Genomic DNA, 27453 nt, shown 5'->3' on the forward strand with positions numbered 1-27453 from the left:
TCTTGAGTTAAATTATTTTGAGTTAAATTGGAGAAATTAGCATAAGAACAATGTTATTCTGTGGCTCCTTTCTAATTTTGTTTTATAATCTACAGATTGGAAGCTGTAAGAATGTAACAGTTATGTCTCTACGTTCAAATAAGCTGGAATTTCTTCCTGAAGAAATTGGACAGATGCAGAAACTAAGAGTTTTAAATTTGAGTGACAACAGGTATATTTGCAACATTTCACTATTACATATGTGCTGTTTCCTAAAACTACATTAGATCTATCTAATGTGGGGCAAAAGTGTACCTTACTTCATGTTTTATATTTTATTTATAATTTATAAATGAATTTTATTTAGAAAATAAAATAAAATTTTAAGCCACGTAGTTCTATTATTATGTGAATATTTTTAAATCATCCTTATGTATTAAAGTTATATAGAATCTACATACCTAAGTTTATGTGCCAATAATTCTCATATGCAGAAAGCATAATAAAATGATGACATGGAAATACAATCATAATAAGTAACTGCAAAAACATATTAACAAATATATGTGCACATGTATGCACATATAAGTATTTTTATGTGTACATTTCTGTCTTCAACTAATTAAATTGACAGTGTTTTATGTCAGCTCCAGCTGAGTGCTGGTAAGAATATTACCATGATTAATTCTCAAAAATTATATATTGTATCCATTATGATAAAGATAACCAATAATTCGTCATCTTCAGAATAAGAGGAACATAGAAAATCCTCTTCTTGTGAAAAAAATCGCTGTGTTGGTGGATGGGGAGGAAGAAAAGTTAAACTCTGAGGAATGTTTTTATCTTCTTGATGAAAAAATTGATCTCAAATAAAAAAGAATTTAAAAAAATGTTGACTAGTGTTAATCACTAAGTTAATAAACTGATTCCAGAATAGTAGAATAGCATGCATGAACTTTATATTTTTAATATTTCAGTTACATGAATGATAGACTAAGAGACCCTATAATAAAACTATCAAAGATAAGCTTTATAAAACCTCAAGAAACACTCAGATTCTGGAAGTTTCATGATAAACATGGATGTCTCATTTCTTTTCTACTTTATTTAGAAAATAATGATGTGGATTTCAAAATTATTCTTTTAGGAGTTCAGTTATATCTCAACAAAGGAAATGCAAACATCTTGTTAAAATTTGGAGATTTTATTTATACAAAATAAGGAAGTATAAAAAATTTTGCTTCAAATGTAAATCCTATCAAATCACCATAATTTCTTCTTCCATCTGTATTACCAGATCAGAAATTGAGGAACATACAGAGTGTTGAATGTCAATTCCAATAGGGTGCTGTTTTTGAATCTCTAATTACGTTAGTTTGAATTAAACCAAAAATGGCAATGTATGGTAATATGCTAAGAAAGAAGATTCCTATTGGATTCTATTACAGTGCCCACTTCTTGGTATCAGAATGCTTCTCCTAAATTTTTGGTTTGCTCAAATTTTGTCACTAGGTATCTGCATGATGATATAGCATATATGCATGAAATATTATAAACACTTTAAGTGAATAGTTTGGAGTTACTGAAAAAAGGAAGCAGTATGAGTAGCTACCATTGTCCAGACACATGACTTGGAGCTATGGTAAAATAAATGAATAAGACCTTGAGATGCTAACAAAAGAAGTTTAAAAATTCTTCCATCAGGCTAGAAATACTGGCTTACCTAATTATAATATAATGACGGAAACATAATACTTAGCTAAATTAATGTTTTTAAGTTAATGAATCAATCAATAAATCATAAACGGGGAAAAATCATTATTCAGCTAAAACTTAGGCAAAAGTTAAGCAATAGCATCAGAATGAGAATGAGTTGCTTAAAGAAATGGTAGAAGAAATGTTAGCCAAAAGTAATGATTGTTACAAATTCTTATTTATATCGTAAGGACCTTTAAAGTTGGATGTTATTGTTGGGAAAATTAATTCCTCTGCAGTGTCAGCAGCAGAATTACTCTTATGTCAGTCTACTGCATGTTTGAGAACTTCAAAATAGTCACTGAAAGGACAAGGTAAAATAGTAGCACCTTGTCTAACTGGTTTGTTTTCTCCATACTTCACACTTATCAGGGAACAATCTATCCTGACATTGCCATACTTGATTCCAAAAAGCTTTTCCCTCATGAAATTTTAAGGCAATATAATTGGCACCCTGTTTTTAATTATAGATTAGAAACAGCTTTTATGTGTAGTTTTGTTTAAAGTTTTATTCTATAATACAGCATGAAATACTACTCAGCCATAATAGAAGAATGTAGTCTTGTCTTCACCACTGTTAGTGAGCCAAAGCAGTCCTGAAAAGACAAGTATATTCTCCTTGATCTGTGGTAACTAATACACTGATTATGAAAATAATGCAATCTGTAAGAGATTGAGATTTTGAGATTTGGTTATTGTTTACAGCCATTGTTTAGACTCTTAGGGAATAGTGAGTTTTTAATTCTTTCTATTTACTATGTGAAGAAAGAAAGAGGGAAGGAAGGAAAAAAAAAGGAAGGAAGAGAGGGAGGGAAAAAGATAGGCAGGGAGGGAAGGATAACATGGGTAGGGAACATGAGCAGGAAGGAAGATAGGGTTGGAAGGATCATTATGCTACTCAATATGAATTGTGAATACATGAAATCTATTCACTATAAGGTGAATAAACATTTTATAAATAAAATAAGTAAAATTTTAATATTTAATAAACAAAACAAAAATTGTGATATAACCTTCTATCATTGTGTTCCTGTTTTAGAAATATTTATTTATAAAAGCTATCATATTTTTCCTAAAAGTATTTAGCTAATACACACTCAATATTTGTAATAGTTGTCAGTTATTTTTCACATTTTCCAAGTTATTTGAAAGTGTTTAACTTTTTCACATGAAATTAACTGTGTCCAACATATTTATTAGTAATTAAAGCATTTCTGTTTGCCTTATCAAAATATTTATTCATCAACTAGCTGATTAACTTCCAACATACTAAAATCTTAAGAAAATTTTCTACCCAAGTTGAACCTCAACTTTGTGCATTCAAAAGAGAAACACAGAAATTAACAATAAACCTCACTGGCTTGCAGTATGTAATATTCATTTTGCTGGCCATATTTTATTAAATTTCGTGATCACAATTTGTTAATGATAGCTTCAAACATACAGGCACTATATTAAAATAGATATTTGGCAAGTATCCCTCAAAAGGCTAAAGCCAAAGCTAAGTGTAAAACTTTGATTAGAAACCAAAGCTAATGCCAAACTTCACCTATCTCAACAACACTATATTTAAATCTCTTTATCTATTGTGAAGTATGTAAAAGGGGGAAAAATGACACACTTTCTGGAGGCTAGTATAACCAAGGGAACTGTACATTCATTTAGTGGTGGAGACAGACATGAGCCTTGCCCTCTAAATACGGCTTTGTGTGTGGGTATCCGTGAATAAGTTAGCACAATGATAAATCTTAATTAAAAACAGTAATATGAAGATGGAATTGTGAGCATATCATTAAGCTACCATCTGCTAGGCTAGCATCCCAAATGATTCCTGTTGATATCCATTTCTGGCACATCTCGCTGCTGGTGCATGTGGAAAAAGAGTAGAGAATGGCCCAAGTGCTTGGGTCCATGCCACCCACATGGGAGAACCAGACGGTGTTCTAGATTCCTGGCTTTGGCCTGAGTCCCAGTTGTTGTGACCATTTAAGAAGTGATCCAGAACACTGAAAATCTCTAGCTCTCTTTGTTTTCTCTTTCTCTAGCTCTCTCTCTCACCTCTCTCCCTTCCCCCCTCCTCTCCAACTCCTTCTCTCTATGTAACTCTGTATTTCCAAATTTATAGCAATATGTTCCATGCAGGAAAATACAGGACAACTAGATTGAGAACAGCAGTTGAAATAAGTCAGGAAAAGTGTCTTAGATGAAAACAATACTTGGACTTCTAGCTAACAGCTATGTGGAATGGAGTCGAGTTGAATTTGGGACAAAGACTGTTGCAAAGGCAAGAGCTTGCATACCCTTATAATGGGCTCAAGCTACCCAAGGCATGTTTAAGGGCCAAATCTTTTAAATTTTGATAACACTATTTAGTATTTTTTATTTTATCCAGAGATAATGGGAAACATTCAGAAATGAGTATGTAAACATTTTTTAAGGTTTTCCAGACTTTCCATGGAGAAATGATTGAAGATAAAAATGAAAATCTGAGTATCTTAATTCTTTGATGTTACCTTTATCTGTTTTCATCTATACTGTATTTATGCTGTTAGAATTTACCTTTTCTTTATCCTTTTTTACAGATTGAAGAATTTACCATTCTCATTTACCAAACTTAAAGAGCTTGCTGCTTTGTGGCTTTCTGACAATCAGGTTCAAACTTTTATTACCTGATTTATTTTGTTTATTATTGCGAACTATAATCTAAGCATTTACTTACTAAGTTATTCCCAATAAATATTTTTTAAAACTACTACAAAATACAGATTCTTTGCATGGATAGAGTATGTCAAATATCTTTGCAGACAAAATGTGACTGGAAATAACCACCCACTTTAAATACTTCCACTTAATATCTACTTCATGCTCAAAGATCTAATATGCAAAATAATCATTTTTTCAGCTTCTTACATCTAGGTAATACACATGTGTCCTTAGAATTTGCCTTTTAATTATATCTCTGAAGATAAAGGATGAAAAAACCACTACCACAATCCCCACAAGAGGGATTATTATCCTCTATGTTCCTGTTTATTGCCATGCTTTTAACTATAATCATTGTAAATATAAAACTATCCAAGAAATTTCCTGACATTTTTAGTATTTGGTAACAACAATTTTTGTGAAAATGTTTCCTTTATGATCATGAAAATAATTGACAATTAATGAATAATTTCATCAACTGGAAAACAGCAAGAAACAGTTGAAAACACCTGATTTACCACTAGAAGTACTGGTGGTGAACAATTCTGAAATATTTGCTAGTTCTCTTCGTACATTTGATCCTAAAAATATTAAACACTTATCCCATAATATGAATAGTTAAATGCAAATAGTCTATCTAGAATTCCTGTTATCATTATTGTCCAAATATAAAAGTACCATAACTGGCAAATGAGCTATCTATATTTGAAGTTATTGAGCTAATTGTGTGAAAAAATAAAAATATCCTCTAGTAAATGCAAATGGAAGAATAGTATTGGTGTTCTAAAATCTTTACAGAACTTATTCCTTCTGGCTAAATGAAAAGTTAAATTGACATTCAAACTCAAAACTCACTAATAAACTCTGGATTTTTACAGTCCTCAGTATTATCATTTTATAAACATCATTTTTGGAATAAATGTGAACTATACTAATAAGAGTCTATTCCATAGTGTCACATTGTAAAAACATCTCTTAACATCATGACTTATTATTCTTGCAGGAAAATGAACAGAAAAAATGACTACATCATTTCACTTTTATTTAGAAACTGATTTTAATGAGTTTTAGGCTGTTTCATGGCACAAACTGGTACCTCAAATTTTCTTTCTGCTGCCCTCCTATTAAAAAGTATCATGAAACAAGACTTCTAATGCATTAAGTAATATGACTATCTCTAATGTATTTCTGGTAATTATATCAGACTTCTTTGGAAAGCTTAAAATACTTTTTTTTTTAAATAGAGCATGATTTAATTTTCAACACTTCTTTTGTGCAACCAAAACTAGAAAACTCAACAAAGTAAAAAAAATTGTATCTTATTTGTGATGCACTATAAAATATTTCTAAAATCAACGTAAGAACAGAGAACAGCATATAACCTAAGTAAATACACAGCAATCTGTCAGACACACGCATAGATATTTCTCTGTATTTGGACTCTGTCTTTGACTACAAAACCGTCTTTTAAGAAAAAATGAATTTTTTTTTAAAGTAAGCATGTTTTTCTTAAAGATTTATTCATTTCATTACAGCCAGATATACACAGAGGAGGAGAGACAGAGAGGAAGATCTTCCATCCGATGTTTCACTCCCCAAGTGAGCCGCAACGGGCCGATGCGCGCCGATCCGAAGCCGGGAACCTGGAACCTCTTCCTGGTCTCCCTCGCTAGTGCAGTGTCCCAATGCATTGGGCCGTCCTCAACTGCTTTCCCAGGCCACAAGCAGGGAGCTGGATGGGAAGTGGAGCTGCCGGGATTAGAACCAGCTCCCATATGGGATCCCGGGGCTTTCAAGGCGAGGACTTTAGCCGCTAGGCCACTCCGCCGGGCCCAGAATAAATGAATTTTATGCTTTCACCCAATTAAGCTCATGATGTTTCATCAAATGAATTGGATAGAAAATTTAATTTGTCGAGGACAGTATTACATGAAAACCAATAAGCAAATAGATTTGTACCAAAAGTGCACTTAATTCAAACAATTTCACACATCAGTCTCTTCAAGATTGAAGATGACATGAATCAGTTGAATAGATTTTGGTAAATTTTGTAAATCAAAATACTAAAAATGAGGAAACTCTCACTGTGAAAATCATAAGATTAAATATATTTCCCGACAATATTATTTTATGTTATACTTTGTTTTTCCACTGTCGCTTTTCCCTCACTTTTTAATTTATCTCTGTATACTAAATTGCTATCTCATGAAATAAGTTTGTTAGTGAGTTTATAAATTAATTTATATTTCTTTATTTCCAGTCTAAAGCACTTATCCCTTTACAAACTGAAGCCCATCCAGAAACAAAGCAAAGGGTATTGACTAACTACATGTTTCCCCAGCAGCCTCGTGGTGATGAAGGTAAATTGTCACTAGAAATTTCTTTTGTTAAAAGAAATGTTAAATGTTAAATGTTAAAAAGATATGATTATTACTCTGCTATCTTTCAAAAATACTGGAAAATATACAAGCTTGAAAGAAAAATACCCACAACGTGTGTATTCTATATGGAGCTCTAACCTAGCATGAATGTTAAATTTATGATACAACATTTAACTAAAATTTCCAAAAACAAAATTTTTCTTTGGATCCTATGCGAAAGCAATATTGACTTTTAGAAATAGCTTATTGTGCCGAAATAAGACATAGGACTAGTTGACCAAACATAGTATCAACCTATTCAAATAAGGTTACGTCAGAACTTCAAAAAGGTTACATGAGTTTTTTTTTTATTTCTTGTGTCTAGTTTACGCATGAATACAATTTAAATTTTTGCCACACTGATTAGGAAGCCAAAATAATTTCATTTTGAGTTAGCTATAGACAATCTACAAATAATGATCATTGGTTTTTTGAGCTGCTGTGAATCATATCAGCAGTCATGATAAAAATAATTTTTGAAGATTATTTTTATTGAAAAGGTGGACATACAGAGAGAAAGAGAGACAGAGAGGAAGATCTTCCGTCCGATGGTTCACTCCCCAAGTGACCGCAACAGCTGGAGCTGAGCCAATCCTTAGCCAGGAGCCAGGAGCTCTTCCGGTCTCCCACGTAGGTGCAGGGTCCCAAGGTTTTGAGCTGTCCTTGACTGCTTTCCCAGTCCACAGGCAGGGAGCTGGATGGGAAGCAGGGCCTCCGGGATTAGAACTGGCTCCCATATGGGATCCTGGCGCATGCAAGGCGAGGACTTTAACCACTATGCTATCGCTCCAGGCCCAATAATTTTTTAAACTAAACTTTTTCCGGTAGTTAAACTTTCTTTACTATAAAAATTTGATTAATTAAAACTTGAAACAGGCTCATCCTTTTCTATTTGAAACATGACTCGGACCCTGTAGCCCAAATCAACACAAGGTGAAATGCATTTTTTTACATGCACCACGTAATGTAAATTTTCAGACTAGTAAACCCACTTTAACCAACCAAAGGATCAAATGCACGCACTCCATTTAATTAGGGTCAATTTGTAAAGGAAACTATTTGCTTCCTTGGTTATTTTCAGATATAATTATAATAGATAAACTTAACCTTTGATTTCCAAGTATAGATGAACTAGTTTGGGATATTTCATGATATTTTATTCAGAATGTGATTTAGGAAAATAGGCAAAGCAATTATTGTTTTGAAATGTATTTTCTAGGCTTCAGTAAAGTAGATCTTCAAGATTTATGAAAAGAAGATCACCATATATACATGCTATAGAAGAGACTTGCAGATTGTGTTTTATTCAGACATATTAGATTTCCATTTTAATTTCCCAGATTATCAAAATATTTGCTTTCCAAAAGATACAGAAAAAAGTTTTAAAACCTCATATTTACTAGTTATTTTTGAGATTCAGTCTCACAGATTAAATCCTTAATGTATTTCAGAGTCTGAGGTATGATACGACAGAAACAGCCCACTTGACTGCTGGTTCCTTTCTTCTTCCCCTTGAAGAGAGCAAAGTTGGTTAATGAAAAGTTTTCTTGGACTTCAACGATATTACCTTTTGTTTGTTTAGGCAGTACTGTAACAAGAATCCCATTTAACAAAGTAGTACACCATTAAGGCCATCCTTAGCAAAATAATTCAAGCTAAAACTAAAAATGGGAAAACATTTTCAAGTAATCATCGCAATAATGTTGGAAAGAGCATGTTATTGTTAGTCACTGTTTGGATGCAAATCTAATATTTTTTAAAAGATTTTATTTATTTTTTATTGGAAAGTCAGATTTACAGAAAGTAGGAGAGACAAAGGTCCATCAGCTGATTCACTCTGCAAGCGGCCTCAAAGGCCGGAACTGAACCGATCTGAAGCCAGGAGCAAGGAGCTTCCTCCAGATCTCTCACACATGGGAGCAGGTTCCCAAGGCTTTGAGCCATCCTCGATTTCCCTGGCCACAAGCAAGGAGCTGAATGGAAAGTGGAGTAACCGGGACATGATCCGGTGCCTGTATGGGATCCCCACGCATGCAAGGCTAGGATTTCAGCCACTGAGCCATCACTCCAAGTCTTCAAACCTAATATTTAAAAAATGTTTCCCTGTGGGTTTGAGACATTTAAACTAATTGAAATTTTAGTATTAAAGATTAAATTTTCCATATAAGTTCTACATACAGCAGTTTCTTCTAGATGCCGCTCACTTATCAAAAAGAAAAAGGTTTTACTTTATTAATTTATAGTAAAACCTTTGCTATGTGCTATTCTTTTTTATAAAAGAGAATCTTTGGGAATGTAGTAGTTACAACATGTGCTATGTAGTCATACAGGAACAGAATAGAATCAGTCCTGCAGCAGCAACAGAGAAGCTGCTAGACCAAGAAAGTGTCTTAGAACTCATCAGTAGGATTTTCATCGGCAATGTAAGGAAGATATTAATACTACCAATCTACTGTTGCGAGGATTAAACAGAGACACGGTTTTGAAGTGCTTAGTCCAGCTCTGCGTACTATTGTTATTAGCCCATGGGAAGTTCATTCCCTACACTAGAGAACTTCCCAATCCCTACATGTAATGAATGTGTACTTGGGAAAGCCAAATGCAAGATTTGAAGAGCATGTAATAAGTTCCATTAATAAGACCCTATGTGAAAAAAAAGCAATAATACTTTGAACTCCTAGATTTCCAATCAGACAGTGACAGCTTTAACCCCACACTATGGGAAGAGCAGAGACAACAGCGTATGACAGTTGCCTTTGAATTTGAAGAAAAAAAAGAAGATGATGAAAATGCTGGGAAAGTTAAGGTGAACCTTTCAGACTATGCTGTTTTTTTTTTTCTTCTGATTCCTTTTGTTTCTTCACTGTTGTCATTCAAGTAGATTTATGCACAAATTGAGTAATCTCTGCAAAGAAGTCAGGTGTACTAAGATTCATAGTAATACCTTCAAATTCAGTTTCTGAAGGTTTGAAAAGTATTGGTGTACTTCAAAATGAAATAAATGTCCTACTTGTACTGAGAAAATTGAGATACCACCAATCTTACAGTATAATGGGAGATTCAAGCTGTGAGAAAAGTTAAAAAAAAAAGGTGACATCACACATTACCCCAAGAATTTTATCCTAGATATACAGTAATTGTTTTTATTAATCACTGAGCAAAATATCATGTGAAATCTAGAAGCAAAAATTCATTTTTGGAAGGGCCAACTGACTACTATGTTATAGTAGTATTAAAATTTCTGAAAGATTTAATGTTCCTAGAATACGTGTTCCCTTAAGTGTAATAAAATTTGAAAAGATTCCATGTCCAAGAGCAGGTAACGTTGCACACAAATTTTTTTAACTCAAGACATGTTTATAAAAACATTTTGAGATTCATTTGAAAAAGAAGTTTGAATTTTAAAGTCTTCTATTATTTTATTCAAATACTGTGAGAATTTAGATTTTATAATTGTCCAATTTTCATGTTACCATCAAGGCAATATCTTGAATCTCTCATTAATTTTTTAATATTATTTGAGCATCTTTTCCATCATGGATACTAACATCTGTCACTCCTGGTGATTAGTTAATAAAGTCTATGTGCATCCTATTAATATATCTAGATCGTGTGATGTGTTCGCTGTCTCTTGTTCTCACATTTTCTGAAGTAACACATTAAAGGATATTACTAGAATTACATGGTAAGCTAATTGGGCATTTACTCCAAAAAGTATCTGTATCATGGAAAACCCAAAATGGAATCCCAACTCCTAAGTGATAATTTCATTAGATTTGGGTTTTAAAAAAATGTTTCTGGATTGTTGATTAGTGGTATCTAACAACCAAAGAGACATTTTTTAACTTGTGAATTCCTAAAATAAAATGTTAATAATCTGAAAAGAAATCTTTAGAATGTTTCTGTTATTTTAAGGATTTCATATGTTAAATCTAGAACCAATGGATGATGCATTCTGAATTGAACTCTGATCATTTTCAAATCTCATTGAATTTTCAAAAACTGCACATTTTTCCCTAAAACTTTTGCTAATTTCAATATTTCCAAAACCATTGGCTATTATACAAATTAGAACACAAACCTTTAGATAAATCATCATCAAAGTATGAAGAATGGAATCTGTTGAAATTCTGAATTGAATAATTTCTGGTTCACTATGTGTACATTACATTTAGCACTATCAGTTTATATAAAATTTTAAAAATTGATTTAAAATCAGTTTTCAAATGGACTATAGTATGTTGTACTTATTGATAGTGTGCATAGTGTAGTATAATGCTGTATTGTATGAATACAACTCATTGTATTCATCCCTTGTCATATTGGTACTATTTTGTTACATGAATTTAAAATAATTCTGATGGTTCTTTTAAATGCATTACCCAGAATGAGAAAATTATAGTATAGAAAAATGATAAAGTAGTATTGCTACAGTAGTCCTCTTTCTCCCAGAAAATGGAGATTCCTTCTCCCACAGGATCTCTCCTGCCAAGCCCCATGGGAAAGGGGCCAGCGTGGGATTACTCTCCAACCTGCCAGACTGTCTGGCGATTGCTGCACACCGTGGGCCAGGTGTGATCAGCAGATCCAAGATATGCCCATCCCCCAGAATGACCCACAGCTGGCATGGGGTTGTATAAGTGGCCTCCAGCAGGAAAGGAGCATGTGTACTCAATTGCCAGTTGCAGCACAATCCACCACTCTTCCCTCTCTAAGTGGCAGACAGGTAGGCCTAGGTGTTTGGGGTAGGAGAATCCCCCATGTAGAAGCAACCTTGGAACAGTGGTTTATGGGGTATGTTTGCATGATTTGGGCTGAGAAATGCTGATCTTATGGAAACCTTCAAACTGCCAGTGTTTGATTCTAATTTCATTCTTGTTGGTTATTGACATTGGCAGTAGGCTGGGATGGACCGAGTTAAGGGGTTGGGGATGTTAATGTGAGGTGCCTATTGGTGGGATTTCCAGCATGGGTTTTTATTTGGGCACTTCATTTTTATTTTTAAGGATTTTCTTTAAAGTGTGGGAATACCAATAGTTGAGCAGAATGTTGATGACACACAATATTGGTATGATCTAAATTGTGTCCTCCATATGTTTGCCTATTTTAAAATGTCAATTCTGTGGGAGATGAAGTAGCCAAAACTTGATTCTTCCAATAAGATGATATGTAAATTGAGATTCTGAGAGAGTGAACTCTGAGTACAAAGATAAACATCTGCTGAGAAGCACCCATATCCTTTCATTTGAAGATACACAGATGGTATGAATTCCTATAAGAGAAGATTGGGTAGGAATTTGTAGCAAATAGGACTACTTATTCTCTTAGATGTTAATAAGGGAAAAACATGTCTGAATGGAAAATCGACTAACACAATGTTTTGTAAACCTTTCTGTTCACATCTGATACACTAGATTCTCAATCTGTGTCTTATATTCTTTCTACAATATAAGACAAATTGAGAGTGCATTTTCCTAACTAAAATTATTATGGGTTTCTTTGTAAAACATTCCAATTAATTCCTAAAATACAAAACCACTTAACAACCAATGATCAAATCATGAATTATTATTTCTCTTACTGGAATTCACAAACAAAATTGGAATTTAATCATGATATAAAATATATTATATGAATATAATATATGAAAAATGAAGTTCTGCATGAATCAAGATATCATTTCTAAATGCCCTATTAACATTAATTCTTACTCACTGATATATTTTGGGGGTCTCCAACATCTTGCAGCTACTATTTGCATTTACTGCACTTTGTTTAGATCTGAGATGCATATAATGTTATGAAATGTTTCTGGTTTCCAAAACTAAAGTAGTATTATAGTCAAAATGCTGAATTCTAATCAAATGTGTATGTGACATGAGCAAATACTTTATAGTGAGTGACAAGGAAACACTTTCGGAAGAATGTAATTGGCACATGTTCCCATGCATGTATATAATAGCTGAGCTTATATTTTTTAATTCCATATTATAATAAGGTCCTTTTTCTATCCGATAGATTTAGAAATATAAAATAACATTTTGCATTGAGGTTTTACAGAACACTGCTATAACTACTTTAAGAACATGTTTATTCATTTTAGAAGTACTACATGCATAAGACAAAACAGGAAGGCAAAACAGTTTCTAAAAGGACATAATGTGTTGTACAGAACTTGTAATACTGTAGTTGGTGGATTTGCTAAAACTACAGATGAGCAAAAGTGCTTGAGTTCCTGTTCATAATCCTCAAATCAATTCCACTGTCATATTTTCTTACATCCCATGAATTACACAGATGTGTGTGGGTGGTTATGCGCATGCCTCCCTCTTTCTTCCTATTTTCCACTCTTCTTGCTCCTTCAACTTTCCTTTTTTCTCTCCTCCAATATACCCCCACAAGACACACAAACACACACACACACACACTCACACACATATTTCCACAACTACATGCTCACTACAATCACATAAACCATTCCATTTTGTCAAGTTGGTTCTACTCAGATGTAAAATGGCATATTGGTTGGAACAGTCTAGGCCAAGTAAATATATTCCTTGTTTTTTCTACTTATTTTAAATAAAAATGGGCAATCTGTATTTATTCTATCTGAGATATATTAAGTACTCTGATAACAGAGTTTCTATTTGAAATGTCTCATATTTTCTCTCTCAAGATTCAGTGCTAAATATACTCATTAATACATGTTCCCATATGTCACAGTGACATTTCAAATATGAATTGAATAGAAATAAATATCTGGATAACTATAATTTGAAATTTATGTAGTTAAGTATCTTAGAAGATGGCCTCAAAGTTTGATTTTTACCTAACCGAAATATTTTCAAAATTGATGCTATTTCATTAATACAAACACTAAATATAAAATATGCTAAATAAAAATACAAAAACCTAATATGAAAAGTGCTGAAAGCATTTTTCCTAGGTGCCCTACTTTTATGCCAATAAGATTATTACATACTTGAGCTACTGCAAATTTATGCAGCAGATACTATTGATTGTCCACTGTCTAATATGCAACTCTACTGGTAAATCTTTTTGGGGACTCTACCAATTAACTGTATTGAAACTGAAAAGATATTCTTAAATCAGAATTATTACTTGCAAATAACTAAGACAGGGAATGGAACACTCTCTGGAGTATAAAAGTAGCTGATAATAGTGCTTAAATTTTTCAGAAATTATATATCAAATATTTGACCTACTGCTATTTCAGAATTTGTTCAAAGATAGGTTATGATGCAAAGTTTCTCACAATCTAAGAGAGTGGGAAAGAATGGGTAAAGTCCTGTGAGACTGTATGTGAGAAGAACACTATGTGTTCTACTCCAATGCACAGTTTCTCAGCCCACTCAACACTCACTGTATTGCATTTGGTTCTATTTCTGCACATAAAATGGGGTAGTTCTGTGAACATGCTTGCTGAAGTTATTTTTATGTTAAATTTCTCTTTATAAACTTCTAGGTTGAAATAAACCTAAAACGATACCCAACTCCTTACCCAGAGGATTTAAAGAATATGGTAAAATCTGTTCAAAATCTGGTGGGTAAGCCAAGCCATGGAGTGCGTGTTGAGAATTCAAACCCAACTGCTAACACGGAACAAACTGTGAAAGAAAAATATGAACACAAGTGGCCGGTAGCCCCAAAGGAGATTACAGTGGAGGTATTTGAAGGTTATTGGTAATTGCCAGTGTGGTTTGGATTTTTTGGAATTCTTAATGAAGATTTTTAAACTGAACAGATATTCCTTGACACTTGTATTTTTCCTTAAAATGTAATCTGTCAAGATATGAGGGTTGCATTTTAAAAATCACAAATGATACCCTCATAGCATGAAACCATTAGTACAGCTCTGAAAGTTCCAATACACACAGAGTAATAGTTCGTCACTCAGCTAAACCTACATTACCCAACTTATATCACCCAACTACACTTGGCCAATGAGTGCTTTTATTATATTAGTTAGTATTTGGCTGCTCTGTACTTTGATTGTATCAGTCATTAGGAAAAACTAACCAAAGATTTTTTTATTATGAAAATCATGTAAAATCTTTAATCTGGATTTGAACAAATGTTTAAAAATGGTTTTGTTTGTTTGTTTTGGAGTTACAACCTTTGTTGTAACTACTGACAACAAAAGGGGAAGATAACTGAAATTTAGGTTTATGAAATTATTCATGTGAAGCTAAGAGCTACATTTTAGAAAGAGGAATGTGTTTATTTGCGTGGTCTGAAAAGAATTCAACTACATTTACTCCACCTCTACTATCTCATCAACTCTTATTTATCATCCTTTACCTGCACTAGTAGCATAATTGTACACATAGGTCTAGAATTTCACATAGCCACTTCACAAAAATCTAGGTCCGTGAAACATTTATAAATCTGCATTTCAAATCATCAGTTTGTTGCATTAGATACCAGCTGTGTATGTAGCACTGTGCTAAACACTGAGTAAAAATGTAAAATGTGTCCATACTCACCAAATAATTTAAAGCCTAACTCGATAAATTTAACAGGTGTGTAGTGACTAGAAAACATATTACATAAAAATGTGATCATATGGTTTTTGTGTGATGGAAAATATAATGCCATAAGTGAAAAAGTGATTCTGTCCTTAAAAGATTTATTAATTATTTGAAAGGCAGAGCTAGCTTCCACTTCCTAAATGGTCACAACAGTCAGAATTGGACCAGACCAAAGGCCGGAGCCAGGTCTCCCTTATGGGTAGCAAGTGTTCAAGCACTGGAGCCAACCTCTGCTGCTTTCCCAGGTGGACTAACAGGGAGCTGGATAAGAGCAGCCAGGATATTTGAGATGTCAGCTTAACCTGTTACACATCCATGCAGGCCCATACTCCTGTCATTTTGAACTTGCTCTCAGCTGAAATCAATATCACAGAGTGCAATCTGGAAACCAAGGGAGCAGATATGAATGGAAACCTTGACTTTCCTTTGTTACCAACTGTATAACTGTATAACCTTGACAGTCAAGTCACTAAAATCTTTCTAAAACATTGTTTCTTAAACTCTTAAAATATAGAGAATAACAGCTCCAAGAACAGCTACCATAATTACCTGCCTTTCCTCAAAGCAATGAGGGGCAGACTCCATGTCTACACATGCTATGAACTTTGCCTTTCTTGGGGGCCAACCTTCAAATTCTCTTTTTGCAGAAAATGCATCTATCTTCTAACAATGTAGAATAATCAAATATTTCTGAACATTATCTTAATGTGCCTTTAGTAATCCTAGATCTAGATAAGAGTTCAGAAAATGTTTTTTTACTTTTTATTTCAATCTTAGCTTCTCTTTCTCTTTGACGCAAACATCCAATATCTATTTTAAATAGTTGTGAGCAATGTCTGTCCTTCCTATATCTGTTTTCTACACCAGAAGGAAATATGGCTCAATGTGTTATAATGAGACTCTCAGCAAATGTTATTCCCTAGCAATAATTTCCACTAATAGTCCTCAATTTTTTTCCCACCTTTTTAACAGGAACTTAATTTCTCCAGCCCCTATAATAAAATTTAAATAGGAACTAGCATTATAACACAGTTAAACCACTACTTCAGGTACCAGCATTCCATGTCAAAGTACCAGTTCAACCAGCTACTCTGTCTTTGGACCAGTTTCTTTCTGATGTACCTGGAAAGGTGTCAGATGATGACTTAGGCTTCCACCATCCATGTAGGAGACCGCACTGAAATTTCCTGTGCCATGGCTTGCCTGACTGAGTCCTGGATGTTGTGGTTATTTAGAGAAAGAAGTGGACAGAAGGTCTATGCCTTTCTCTATCTACCCCTCTCCTCCATCACTTTGCCTTTCAAATAAGTAAATAAAACTTTTTAAAAAGTAACTTATAAAGAAGAATTCAACATTTAAGTTTCCTTGCTGGATAGTTACTATGCTATGTAGCTCATTTAAGATATGAGATTTTCTTTTTAAAAAAAATATTTTTTATTGCAAAGTCAGCTATACAAAGAGCAAAGAGACAGAGAGGAGGAGTTTCCATCGAATAATTCACTCCCCAAGTGACTGCAACAGTTGGAGCTGAGCCAATCTGAAGACAGGATCCAGGGACCCGGAGTCTCTTCCAGGTCTCCATGTGGGCTCAGGGTCCCAAGGCTATGGGACGTCCTCGACTGCTTTACCAGGCCAAAGCTGGAAAATTGATGGAAAGCAGGGCTGCTGGTATTAGAACGGGAGCCCGTATGGGATCCCGACGCATTTAAAGCGAGGACTTTAGCCACTAGACCACCGGGCTGGGCCAAAAATGAGATTTTCTTAGGACAAATAATACATTGTACACAGTATCACATGTAAGACGTTCAAGTAGGACAGATACCACTTCAAAACTGTTTTGTTAGTTACTACTGGTATGGTTTGAAATGGCTACTCTACTCCCTCGTGTCACCATTCTCTTGACTATAAGATAAGGGTTAGAGATAGGCATTTAGGACAGTAGGTAAGAAACAGTTCAGGTATAACTGCATCCATATCTAAGGACCTTGGCTTGAGTGCCAGCTCCTCTTCCACATTAATTTTCTACCAATGCTCAGCACTGGAAACAGTGGTGATGGCTCAAGAAGTTGGATCCCTGCCACCCATGTGGAACACCTAAAGTGAGTTCCAGGGTCTTGGCTTTGCCCTATCCCACACCTGGATAAGTATTAGGGAAGAAAACCATCCCTCTCACAGCTATAAAAAAGAATAAGTTTATCTTTTATGTGTTTGGCAGAGATAATATAGGTAAAGTGTTTAGCATAGTCATGCAACAGTCGGCATGTAATCAACGCTGCATTCCTGATGGCCATCATCGTCATCACCATGTTTATCATCATCATCACTTTGCTCATAATTCTGAGAGTCTTCTTGGATCTGTGCAAATCCATTGTTGTTGCTCTAATAGTATCATTTTCTGGTTGCTAAAAATCCTTTGGATTCACAAAAGAAATTCTTGAGTGGAATTAGTCTTGAACCTGAGACAGACCATGGCTACTCTGCAGAGTTCCAGTCACAAGTTTGAAACCTTGATGTGTACAAATAGGATGTTTTCGTATTGAATGCATAGCGCATGGGAAAAACAAAAAAGAAAACCCCTTAGTTACAATAAAATTTTATGCTATACAACTACTTGATTTTTGTTTCTATTTTGCTTTGCTTTGTTTTTCACTAAAAGCAGATTGCTATAATAGTATTAGGTTTCATAAGAATATTTCTTTCTTATGTCATTTCTATTAGAGGCCCAAAAGGATACATTAACTTGCTCAAGGTAACCTGAGTAATATATGATAAAGCAGAAATAATATGAAAATATGATACCTCATAACTGACATTTTTGACCAAGATAACATTTTTATGCCTTTTACAATACTACTTCTCAATCTTGCATCTTCTTTTTATAAATTTATCCAAAGATATGGAAGGTTTTGATTTTCTAGGATTGTTCTCTTAAGGCTTTAGTATGCTTATTAGGCTAAGCTTAAAATGCTTTTCAAAACCCATGAAAATAAAAATGTCCACCTTAGCTCCTGCTTTAAGGCTCTGTCGTTGTCTAAACATACATGTGAGACCAAACTGGAGTTGGGTCTCAGAATTTCCACTAGACAAACGAAGGGTTGGACTTGATCTTTCAGTCTTTTTCTATAAAAATATTCGTCTCATAAAAATAATTAACCAGTATGATATCCCCATTTTTCCTTATAAGCCTAACCCCTCCCCAAAGAAAGAAAGCAAATGAAAACAAAGCCAAAAAGATAGAACTTAAGCCAACAGCAAAAGAAATCAGTGTTTCCTTTTATTATTATTATTATTATTATTATTATTATTATTATTATTATTGTTTTCTGTTTTACAATTTTGCAGGCATAGTCATTCCTCCCTCCCCACCCATTTCTCTCCCTATTGTACCCTGTATTTTGTAGTAAAACAATCCATCAAGTCTTGTCTTGGCTCTAGCTTTCTGCACTTTATGTGGGTCGTGACACTGTTGGTATAGGCAATGGTAAAAGATTAATATTTTGTTGTCTAGGTGTATTTTGAAGTTTCATTTGGGGGCCTACTTTAATTCAGTACTAGAGATGCATTCTGTCAATTTTTTTTGATTCCTGGTACTCTGCTCTCCATTACACCCTTTGTTTGTGAGATCACAATCGTGTTTGTTTACCTTTACTTTTTGTTTTATGTTTTGGGTGGAGGTCATTTATATTAAACATATGATATTTGTCCTTTGGGGATTGGCTTGTTTCACTGAGCATAATCGTTTCCAGCTGAGACCATTTGCTTGCAAATGGTAAAATTTCATTCTTTTTAATAGCTGAGTAGTATTCCATAGAGTAGATGTACCACAGTTTCTTTATCCAGTCCTCCTTCAGTGGGCATCTAGGTTGTTTCCAAGCTATTGCAATTGTTGACCATGTTGCAGTGATTACAGGGGTGCCTGTTGCTTTCTTGTGTATATATACCAGGTTTTTTTGGATATATTCCCAGGAGTGGGATTGCTGGATCATATGGTAGGTGGAAGTGGTGTGTTTCTTTATAATATCTGAAGACCTAAGTCTGTCTCTGTACCAGTCCTTCATAATATATATAATAACTAATTTCTGTCTATTCTTTTCATTAACCAATTAGCTTTAAGTCAGGATATTTTAAATTTGTGATGCTTTTGTTCTCAAGTATATTCTTTCTCTGTTAAAGTATTTCTAAATGTGTTATATTAAATGTTTCAAGTTAATAAGATTCTAAACAAATTTTAAAAATTACCAAAAAGCTGAACATTCTGCTTTGAATTCACATTAATATAATAATGATTAAGGCAGGAAAAGACATAAAGATGAAAGCCAAGCTTGAATTTACAGAGCTGTGGTCATAGAAAAGGCAATTTTCTCTCCAGAGAAAGTGAGAATTTGGTATTAATTGACCAAGTAATGGTCTCTCATTATATGATTAACTGGGAATACTTCTTTGAGTCAAAAAAGCTTAATATTTAACAGGAATTTTTTGCATATTTGTTTGTCATTATGAAGTTATACACATGTGCTAGTTGTTGCTCATGACAATGATTGCTGTAGAATCAAGATTTAGCAGCTTAGATTGGTCATACGAGAATCAGGAGCTTTAAGAAAAAGCTATAATAGAACTAGAGAAATTGAGGAGATCATCATTTGAGAAGTAGTATGAATTAAGAGTGGCTGAAAAAACAGGACTTGATAGTTCCCAACAGGGCATTAATGTGGCAAGGGATGTAAAATAACATATCTCTCCTTGATCAAATATATACTTTTACCTTAGAAAATTTAGAGTTCAGACCTTGGAACTGTTTTATGTAACATACGCATATATGTTTGTGTGATCATGCTACTCATATAGTGTTTTTCATAACTCAACGCTGTGTTTTATATTGAGTTAATATCCCATTTAGCCAGTCAGACCCAATTCTCAGAGAGAACAGACCACATTGTGTCATTCTTTGGAAGCTCCACAGCTCTTTGCATAGTCCCAGGCACATAAACAGCGTCAAAACATGTCTGACAAGTTAATGAACTCATTTAAATTAGAAAAAATTTATTCTTGACTCAGAGGTACATATGGTTCATGTCTCACAATGCTTCACAGTGAATTAAATTCTCAAGCCACATCTTTGCATCTGAGCCATATAGAGATATTGCCACCTTGGTTAACTACTGTTTAAATGTTTACTTTCCTGTCCTGTATTATTATATCTCTCAGGATTCTTTTGTTCATCCAGCTAATGAAATGAGGATTGGGGAACTTCACCCTTCATTAGCTGAGACCCCTCTGTACCCACCCAAACTTGTTCTGCTAGGGAAGGACAAAAAAGGTAACATTGTGAACCTGATGTGGAAAATATGCCGCGAATGCATGTGCATGATGAATCACCACTTATAAATTATGATCACCATAGTCTATAAAATATTTATCAATATATTTCTCTAACATTAATTGGTATGAAATATATTTTTTCATACTTACTTTTCTGAGCCTTGTTACTGTCAATGTTCATAGCATTATAACATTTTTCCCTTTTAAATTTCAGAATCAACTGATGAGTCTGAAGTTGACAAAACTCACTGTCTGAATAACAGTGTTTCCTCAGGCACTTACTCAGACTACTCGCCGTCCCAGGCTTCCTCCGCATCCTCTAACACCCGGGTTAAAGTGGGGTCCTTGCAGACAACAGCTAAAGATGCAGTACATAATTCTTTGTGGGGTAACAGGTGTGTTTAGAATGCCCTCTTTTCTGTTGCCAAATGTTTATTTTCAGCAACTGTTTAAAAATGAATCTTCTTGATTTGGGAATTATAATCATCACATGAGTGGCATAGAAGACAAAAGGGGCAGGTAAGCAAAATATGGTTCACCTGGAATTTACAAGAGCAAGAGGGCCTATTTGTCAGGATGATGCCACCAATTAGGGAGGGATAGCAGGGATTTAAAGGAATATCATGTTCAAGAGAAATAATTTTAAGGATCAAAAATACAAAGGAACTGCTAAAAGATTTTATACAAAAGTTTATTTGGTTGCTAAAATTGAAACATATGCATACTTTTACAACATGCATTTACATAAACTTTGAAGATGCCTCTGTTTGCCCAACATTTATTTCTAGATCATCTGGCCTTTGTTTACCTAAATGGTATGTGTATAGCACATATGTGGCCAGAAGAGACTAAATGTTCAATTAATTTTCATTATTATCCTCATCATGTACCACCATGCAGAAAAGTTAGAATGCATCCCAAATACTTCGATCTTCCAAAGAGTCTCTTACTTTTAACTACTCTCATTTTAAGAATGATAAAACAACAGCACAATAATGTGTTTTCTGAAAGACACTTTATTTTGAAATAGCAAATAAAAGTTATCATATGATTGAGGAAGTTGGTAACTTTGACTCGTTTTAATGATTTTTTTTCTTTTTTCTATTTACTTTATTTTACTTCTAATATTATTTACATAGTTGCAAGGGATGCACCATCATGTGGGTCTCTGATTAGGGTGGGGAGGGTCTAGGTATGGAGGAAAGTGAGTGGGACAAATGTTTCCATTTGTTTTTCCTGTGTCCACAGGGAGGGAAAAGAAGGGGCCCACTCCTTGCTGTCAAACTACATCAGTACCAGGGGATGGGAACAGCCATTTGATGATGCCTCAGAGATTCTGATACAGGGAGAGGTGTTCCACGGGTGTTACTTGAGAGACTTTGAGGGTTCTGAGACACCATTGGGTTCATTGCATCAGGGCTGAAAAAACTTTCCAAGGTCTGTTGGCTGACCACATCGGCTTTAGTGCATCCATAGGCCAAGGACAGTGGTACAAGCTTCTCTGCTTTCCGTCCTCTGGCAAGGCAGTCAGAGTCCTCTGCTGGCCTAAATGAGTAAGAAAAATGAATACCTGCTGGAGACAGTCTGATCACTCACTGAGACATGCAAACAGCCTAAAGTAATAATGTAATTTATGTTCCAAAAGATGATACCTCAAATGTTTCCCATTTAAAAGGCATTTAGCATGTTCAGGATGTGGAGTTAAACTAAATGTCACTTGAATATGATTTGGATTAAAAATATATGCCATGCATTTCTAAAGAAGGTTCTCTCAACCAATAGAAACGTACCAAATCTAAATCTGCATGTTAGGGGGCAGCAATTACGTGAGTGTGGCTGTTCATCATTCCTTCAGTAAATACGTATGTCATATCTACTATGTGCCAAGCACTACACTAAGCCCTTGTGAGTTTACATTCCAATAGAGGACCCAAGGCAACAGACAGTAAAAATAACAGGTAAGTAAATTATGTCATTTGTTAGAAGGTGATTGTTTCCAGAAAGAAATGTGCCTAAAAGCTGGGTGAAAGAGTGGATTTTTTTTCTTGGTAAGTCTTTGGGCACAAGAAAGTTTTACCATGTTAATCTTAAGAAAGGTGAGAATGAATGACCAGTTCAGCAAAGGATGGAAGCCTTCCTTGCTACTTGTTCTCTATCTGGAAAAAGACTCACCTCTCTTATTTTCCTATTTCTCCTTCTCATTGTGTTTCAGGATTGCACAATCTTTCCCACAGCCTCTTGATTCAAAGCCATTACTCAGCCAGCGGGAGGCTGTTCCCCCAGGGAATCTTCCACAGCGTCCTGACCGGCTGCCAATGGGTGATGCTTTCACTGACAACTGGACTGATGGCTCCCATTATGACAACACAGGGTTTGTTGCTGAGGAAACTACAGCTGAGAATGCCAATAATAATCCTCTCCTAAGTTCCAAAGCCAGAAGCACGCCGACGTCTCACGGGCGTCGGCCTTTGATCAGGCAGGACAGGATTGTTGGTGTACCCCTGGAACTTGAGCAATCTACTCACAGACACACCCCAGAATCAGAAGTGCCTCCTTCCAATCCTTGGCAGAATTGGACAAGAACTCCTAGTCCATTTGAAGACAGGACCGCTTTTCCTTCCAAATTAGAGTCAACCCCTACCACCAGCCCATTGCCTGAAAGGAAAGATCATACAAAAGAACCTACTGAAATACCTAGTCCTTTCTCTCCCGGAGTGCCATGGGAGTATCAAGATTCCAATCCCAACAGGAGTCTTACTAATGTCTTTTCTCAAATCCACTGCCGCCCAGAATCTTCTAAAGGTGTTGTTTCCATTAGCAAAAGCACAGAGAGGCTCTCCCCGCTCATGAAAGATATAAAGTCCAACAAATTCAAAAAGTCACAGAGTATCGATGAGATCGACATTGGTACATATAAGGTTTATAACATACCACTAGAGAACTACGCTACAGGCAGTGATCACTTGGGAAGCCACGAACGCCCAGATAAAATGTTGGGACCAGAGCACGGCATGTCCAGCATGTCACGAAGCCAGTCAGTCCCCATGCTGGACGATGAAATGCTCCTGTACGGAAGCAGCAAGGGGCCGCAGCAGCAAAAAGCTTCCATGACCAAAAAAGTCTATCAGTTCGACCAAAGCTTCAACCCTCAAGGATCAGTGGAAGTTAAAGCCGAGAAGAGGATCCCGCCCCCTTTCCAACACAATTCTGAGTATGTGCAACAGACCGGCAAAAACCTGGCCAAGGATTTGATTAGTCCTAGAGCTTACAGAGGTTACCCACCAGTGGAGCAAATGTTTTCCTTTTCGCAGCCATCGGTTAATGAGGATGCTATGGCAAACGCCCAGTTTGCTAGCCAAGGAGGTCGTGCAGGCTTCTTGAGAAGGGCCGACTCTCTGGCCAGCTCTACAGAAATGGCCATGTTTCGAAGGGTCAATGAGCCCCACGAGCTGCCGGCGAATGACAGGTACGGCCGGCCTCCGTATAGGGGAGGCCTGGATCGCCAAGGCAGCGTTTCAGTGACTGAGTCCCAGTTCCTGAAGAGGAATGGCAGGTATGAAGATGAACACCCTTCATATCAAGAAGTGAAAGCGCAGGCGGGAAGTTTTCCAGTTAAAAACCTTACCCAGAGGAGGCCATTGTCTGCAAGAAGCTACAGTACAGAGAGTTACGGTGCCTCCCAAACCAGGCCAGTTTCAGCTAGGCCTACTATGGCAGCTCTTTTGGAAAAAATACCATCTGACTATAACTTGGGTAACTATGGTGACAAGCCATCAGATAACAGTGATATAAAGACGAGGCCCACTCCTGTGAAGGGAGAGGAGAGCTGTGGTAAAATGCCTGCAGACTGGAGACAACAGCTGCTTAGACATATAGAAGCTAGAAGGTTAGACAGGGTATGTTTGGCATTTCTCTGTAAGAATATCCCTATGCCTTTAGTTTTCCTTTATTGGCATTTCTAAGCACATGTAGTGAAGCATGACTACATGATAGTTGATCGGCATTTCACTTATCTCTATATTGTGGGGGAAACTGACCCTGATAGTTTTTTGTGGGTATTCCATACACAGAGTCCATAATCTGTAGGTGAGTTATTTACCAAATATAGCCTGAATACTGTTGGAAAGTTAAGAAACGTGTGACTCTATTTATATGGGATGATGTTTCAACCACTTTCTAGCCATTAAGGCCAAATGCTTCTCCTAGGACACAAAACTGTTCTCTAGTGACCTGGAGATGATGATTTTTATTGAATCTGTAAAAAGTGAGTAGTTCATCCTTTTCTGCTCACTTATATTAAATCCAGGTTTAATTTGTCTATAAAATTTGTAAATAGTTACTGCTGTGGGATTCTAACGTGATTACTTCTAATGAGCAAGAATCTTCCCAGCAAGACAGGAAAATAAAATAAGCAAAGACTGAATGCCCTCATACACATTTTGTATTTAATAAAATCCTGCCACCTACAATATTGCTTTTTTAATAAAGAAGGAAATGTCTCAATTCAAATCATACTGTAGGCAACAAAAACAGTGGATGTCTTTATGAAGAATATGAATGTACAAATTAGTGTACATATTCAAAAAAAGAGAAGTTATCCTAATTCAGCCAAAACTTTAATCACAATAAAGCATGAAAAGCACAGTAATCAGAGGGACTTTAAAAAAATCAGTGCTTTTGTTGCCTACTTAAATCTTTCAAAAAGAAAAAGGGCATTTTCATTTTCTGGAACTTTTATCCATTAACCAAAACCTTTCAGTTTACTTTGTGGCTTCCGTGTAGAGGGCATGTTTGAATCTTAAAGGCCCTTTTTGTGAAAATGGAGCATTTTGCTCTGGTTTTCTAGGGTTTGAGTGTTCTGTGTAAATTGGTGGTCTGGGTAATGACATACTAATGGAATGTTTCGCTCAATCATTTTATTATTTGATTTGCCAGAAGCACAGGTCTTAACACTGATTATGTATTTCTTAAATATTGAAGTTTATATTTTCAGGTTTGCTCTTTTCAAATAATTATGCTGTTGTTTAGGTCATGTCTACATGACAAGAAAATGATGTTTTAGGCAAGGAGTGAACTAATCAATGTGGGGGCAGTTAATCTCTCACTGTGGAGACTGATGCTGCCTTGTGAAATGTTTCATGAGGTTGTCTGTCTCAAATAGGTCTGCTCAATCCCACTCGTGGGAGCCTCATCACAGCCTCCTGGTTGGTTGTCAGGGGGAAACACCTGATCAGTTGTCACCATGCCCTTACCTCAACTTATACCCTCCATGTAGACAGATAATTTGGAGGGCAGAAATATTTGGGGTCAAATAAGACAGTACAGTGTGGGAACTCTGGCCTCGTGTAGACACGACTATACATAAAGGGTAACACAAGCTAATGAAGAAAGGTTACAAGAAACTTTTTGAAGCACCTGCACAATGACTAGTAATGTGAGGCCATAGAGGAGTGAGCATGGAAAAAACAAGCATGGAATGGAACTGATAAAATTATAAGCCTGTGGTACCATTGTGTATGTACTTGTGTCCCGACTGCTCTCCTTTCTCCTTTTATCCGGACTACTGGAAAGCAGATGGTTCCTTTAAATGAAGCAGGAGTTTTAGAGGACATATCGGACTGGGGGGAGGAGGATTTGAATCAGGAAAAACATGAGGTGCTGTCTATCCTCAATCACTGAAAGTGAATCATCGTGTGTTCCCCATTGCTGTATAGTTGTTCCTTCTTTAGTCTCCAAGTGCCTGCCCCTCCCACATTTGTTTCTTTCATTTTTCAGAGTAAGTTCGGTGTATATTCAATAGCTTCTCATTTAAGTCTCAGAAATTAAATTACCTTGCAGTGTTGCCACAGGTCATTGGATCCTGGAAAGCTCTTCCTTTTGCATTCTCCAAGTAACATTTCTTTCCCATTTACCCCAATATCCACACCTCTGCCCCCTGGATCTTCAATTGAGTTACTGAACTATTCAACATACATCTTACTGAAAATTTCCCAGCTGCTCATTAAGATGAATTCAGAGCACTGAAGCGCAGACTTATTATGTAAAACTGATTTTGAAATAGCTGTGCTGCTTAACTGCACCAGAGACACTGTGTGCTTCTATCTCAGTGAAATGTACTAAACCCTGCAAATCAAATGCTTACAGTGACAATGAGAACTTCTACATTAAAGACAACTGCCTACAGGCCTGGACATTGAATAATCTTACCATTATTACATGTTAGTGAAGATATTGGTGTTGACCTTGTTGAAGCAGCTCTAAATCCTAGTTAGGATAAAATATGCTTATTTAATTTCTGTTTTAACCACAGAGCTCACACTGCTACCACAGAACTCTGCTGGGACAAAGCTGTTAAAACATGAGTCTCTATTCCAAAACTGCTACTTTCAACAGGAGCTGAGTTATCCCTAGACAGAAATAATTAAACCCTAAAAATTATTGAGTGATAGGCCAAGATGTTCACTGTCCTTTTCAGTTTTGGCATGGTGACAACAAAAAAAATATATTTAATATAATCATGAATCCATAAAAATAGATGATTGGTAGACAAGCATAACATCAGGAGTAAATAATCTTTCAGGTAGCCCAAGAAATCTTAATGCTAGAAATCATTGCTCTGCAAATAATACCCTTCAAATAGAGCAGATGTCTCCTTCTAATTTCAATGCTATCTAGTCAAGAAGACATATACTAAGTGAATTTCCATGAAATTTTTTCCAAAGTAA

General features: G+C 35.5%; 1 protein-coding gene across 1 annotated transcript in view; it reads left to right on the forward strand.

Moving 5' to 3' along the window:
* LRRC7 (leucine rich repeat containing 7) overlaps nt 1-27453 on the forward strand; it is a 470136-nt gene that overhangs the window by 361367 nt on the left and 81316 nt on the right. The window contains exons 13-21 of the mRNA XM_036494635.2: nt 96-211; nt 4317-4386; nt 6698-6797; nt 9539-9663; nt 11335-11583; nt 14344-14544; nt 20615-20726; nt 20943-21123; nt 22941-24624. Coding sequence (XP_036350528.2) covers nt 96-211; nt 4317-4386; nt 6698-6797; nt 9539-9663; nt 11335-11583; nt 14344-14544; nt 20615-20726; nt 20943-21123; nt 22941-24624 — 2838 coding nt within the window. The remainder of the gene's footprint in view (nt 1-95; nt 212-4316; nt 4387-6697; nt 6798-9538; nt 9664-11334; nt 11584-14343; nt 14545-20614; nt 20727-20942; nt 21124-22940; nt 24625-27453) is intronic.

Source organism: Ochotona princeps, chromosome 2, assembly GCF_030435755.1.
Source record: "Ochotona princeps isolate mOchPri1 chromosome 2, mOchPri1.hap1, whole genome shotgun sequence".
In the NCBI taxonomy this organism is placed as follows: domain Eukaryota; kingdom Metazoa; phylum Chordata; class Mammalia; order Lagomorpha; family Ochotonidae; genus Ochotona; species Ochotona princeps.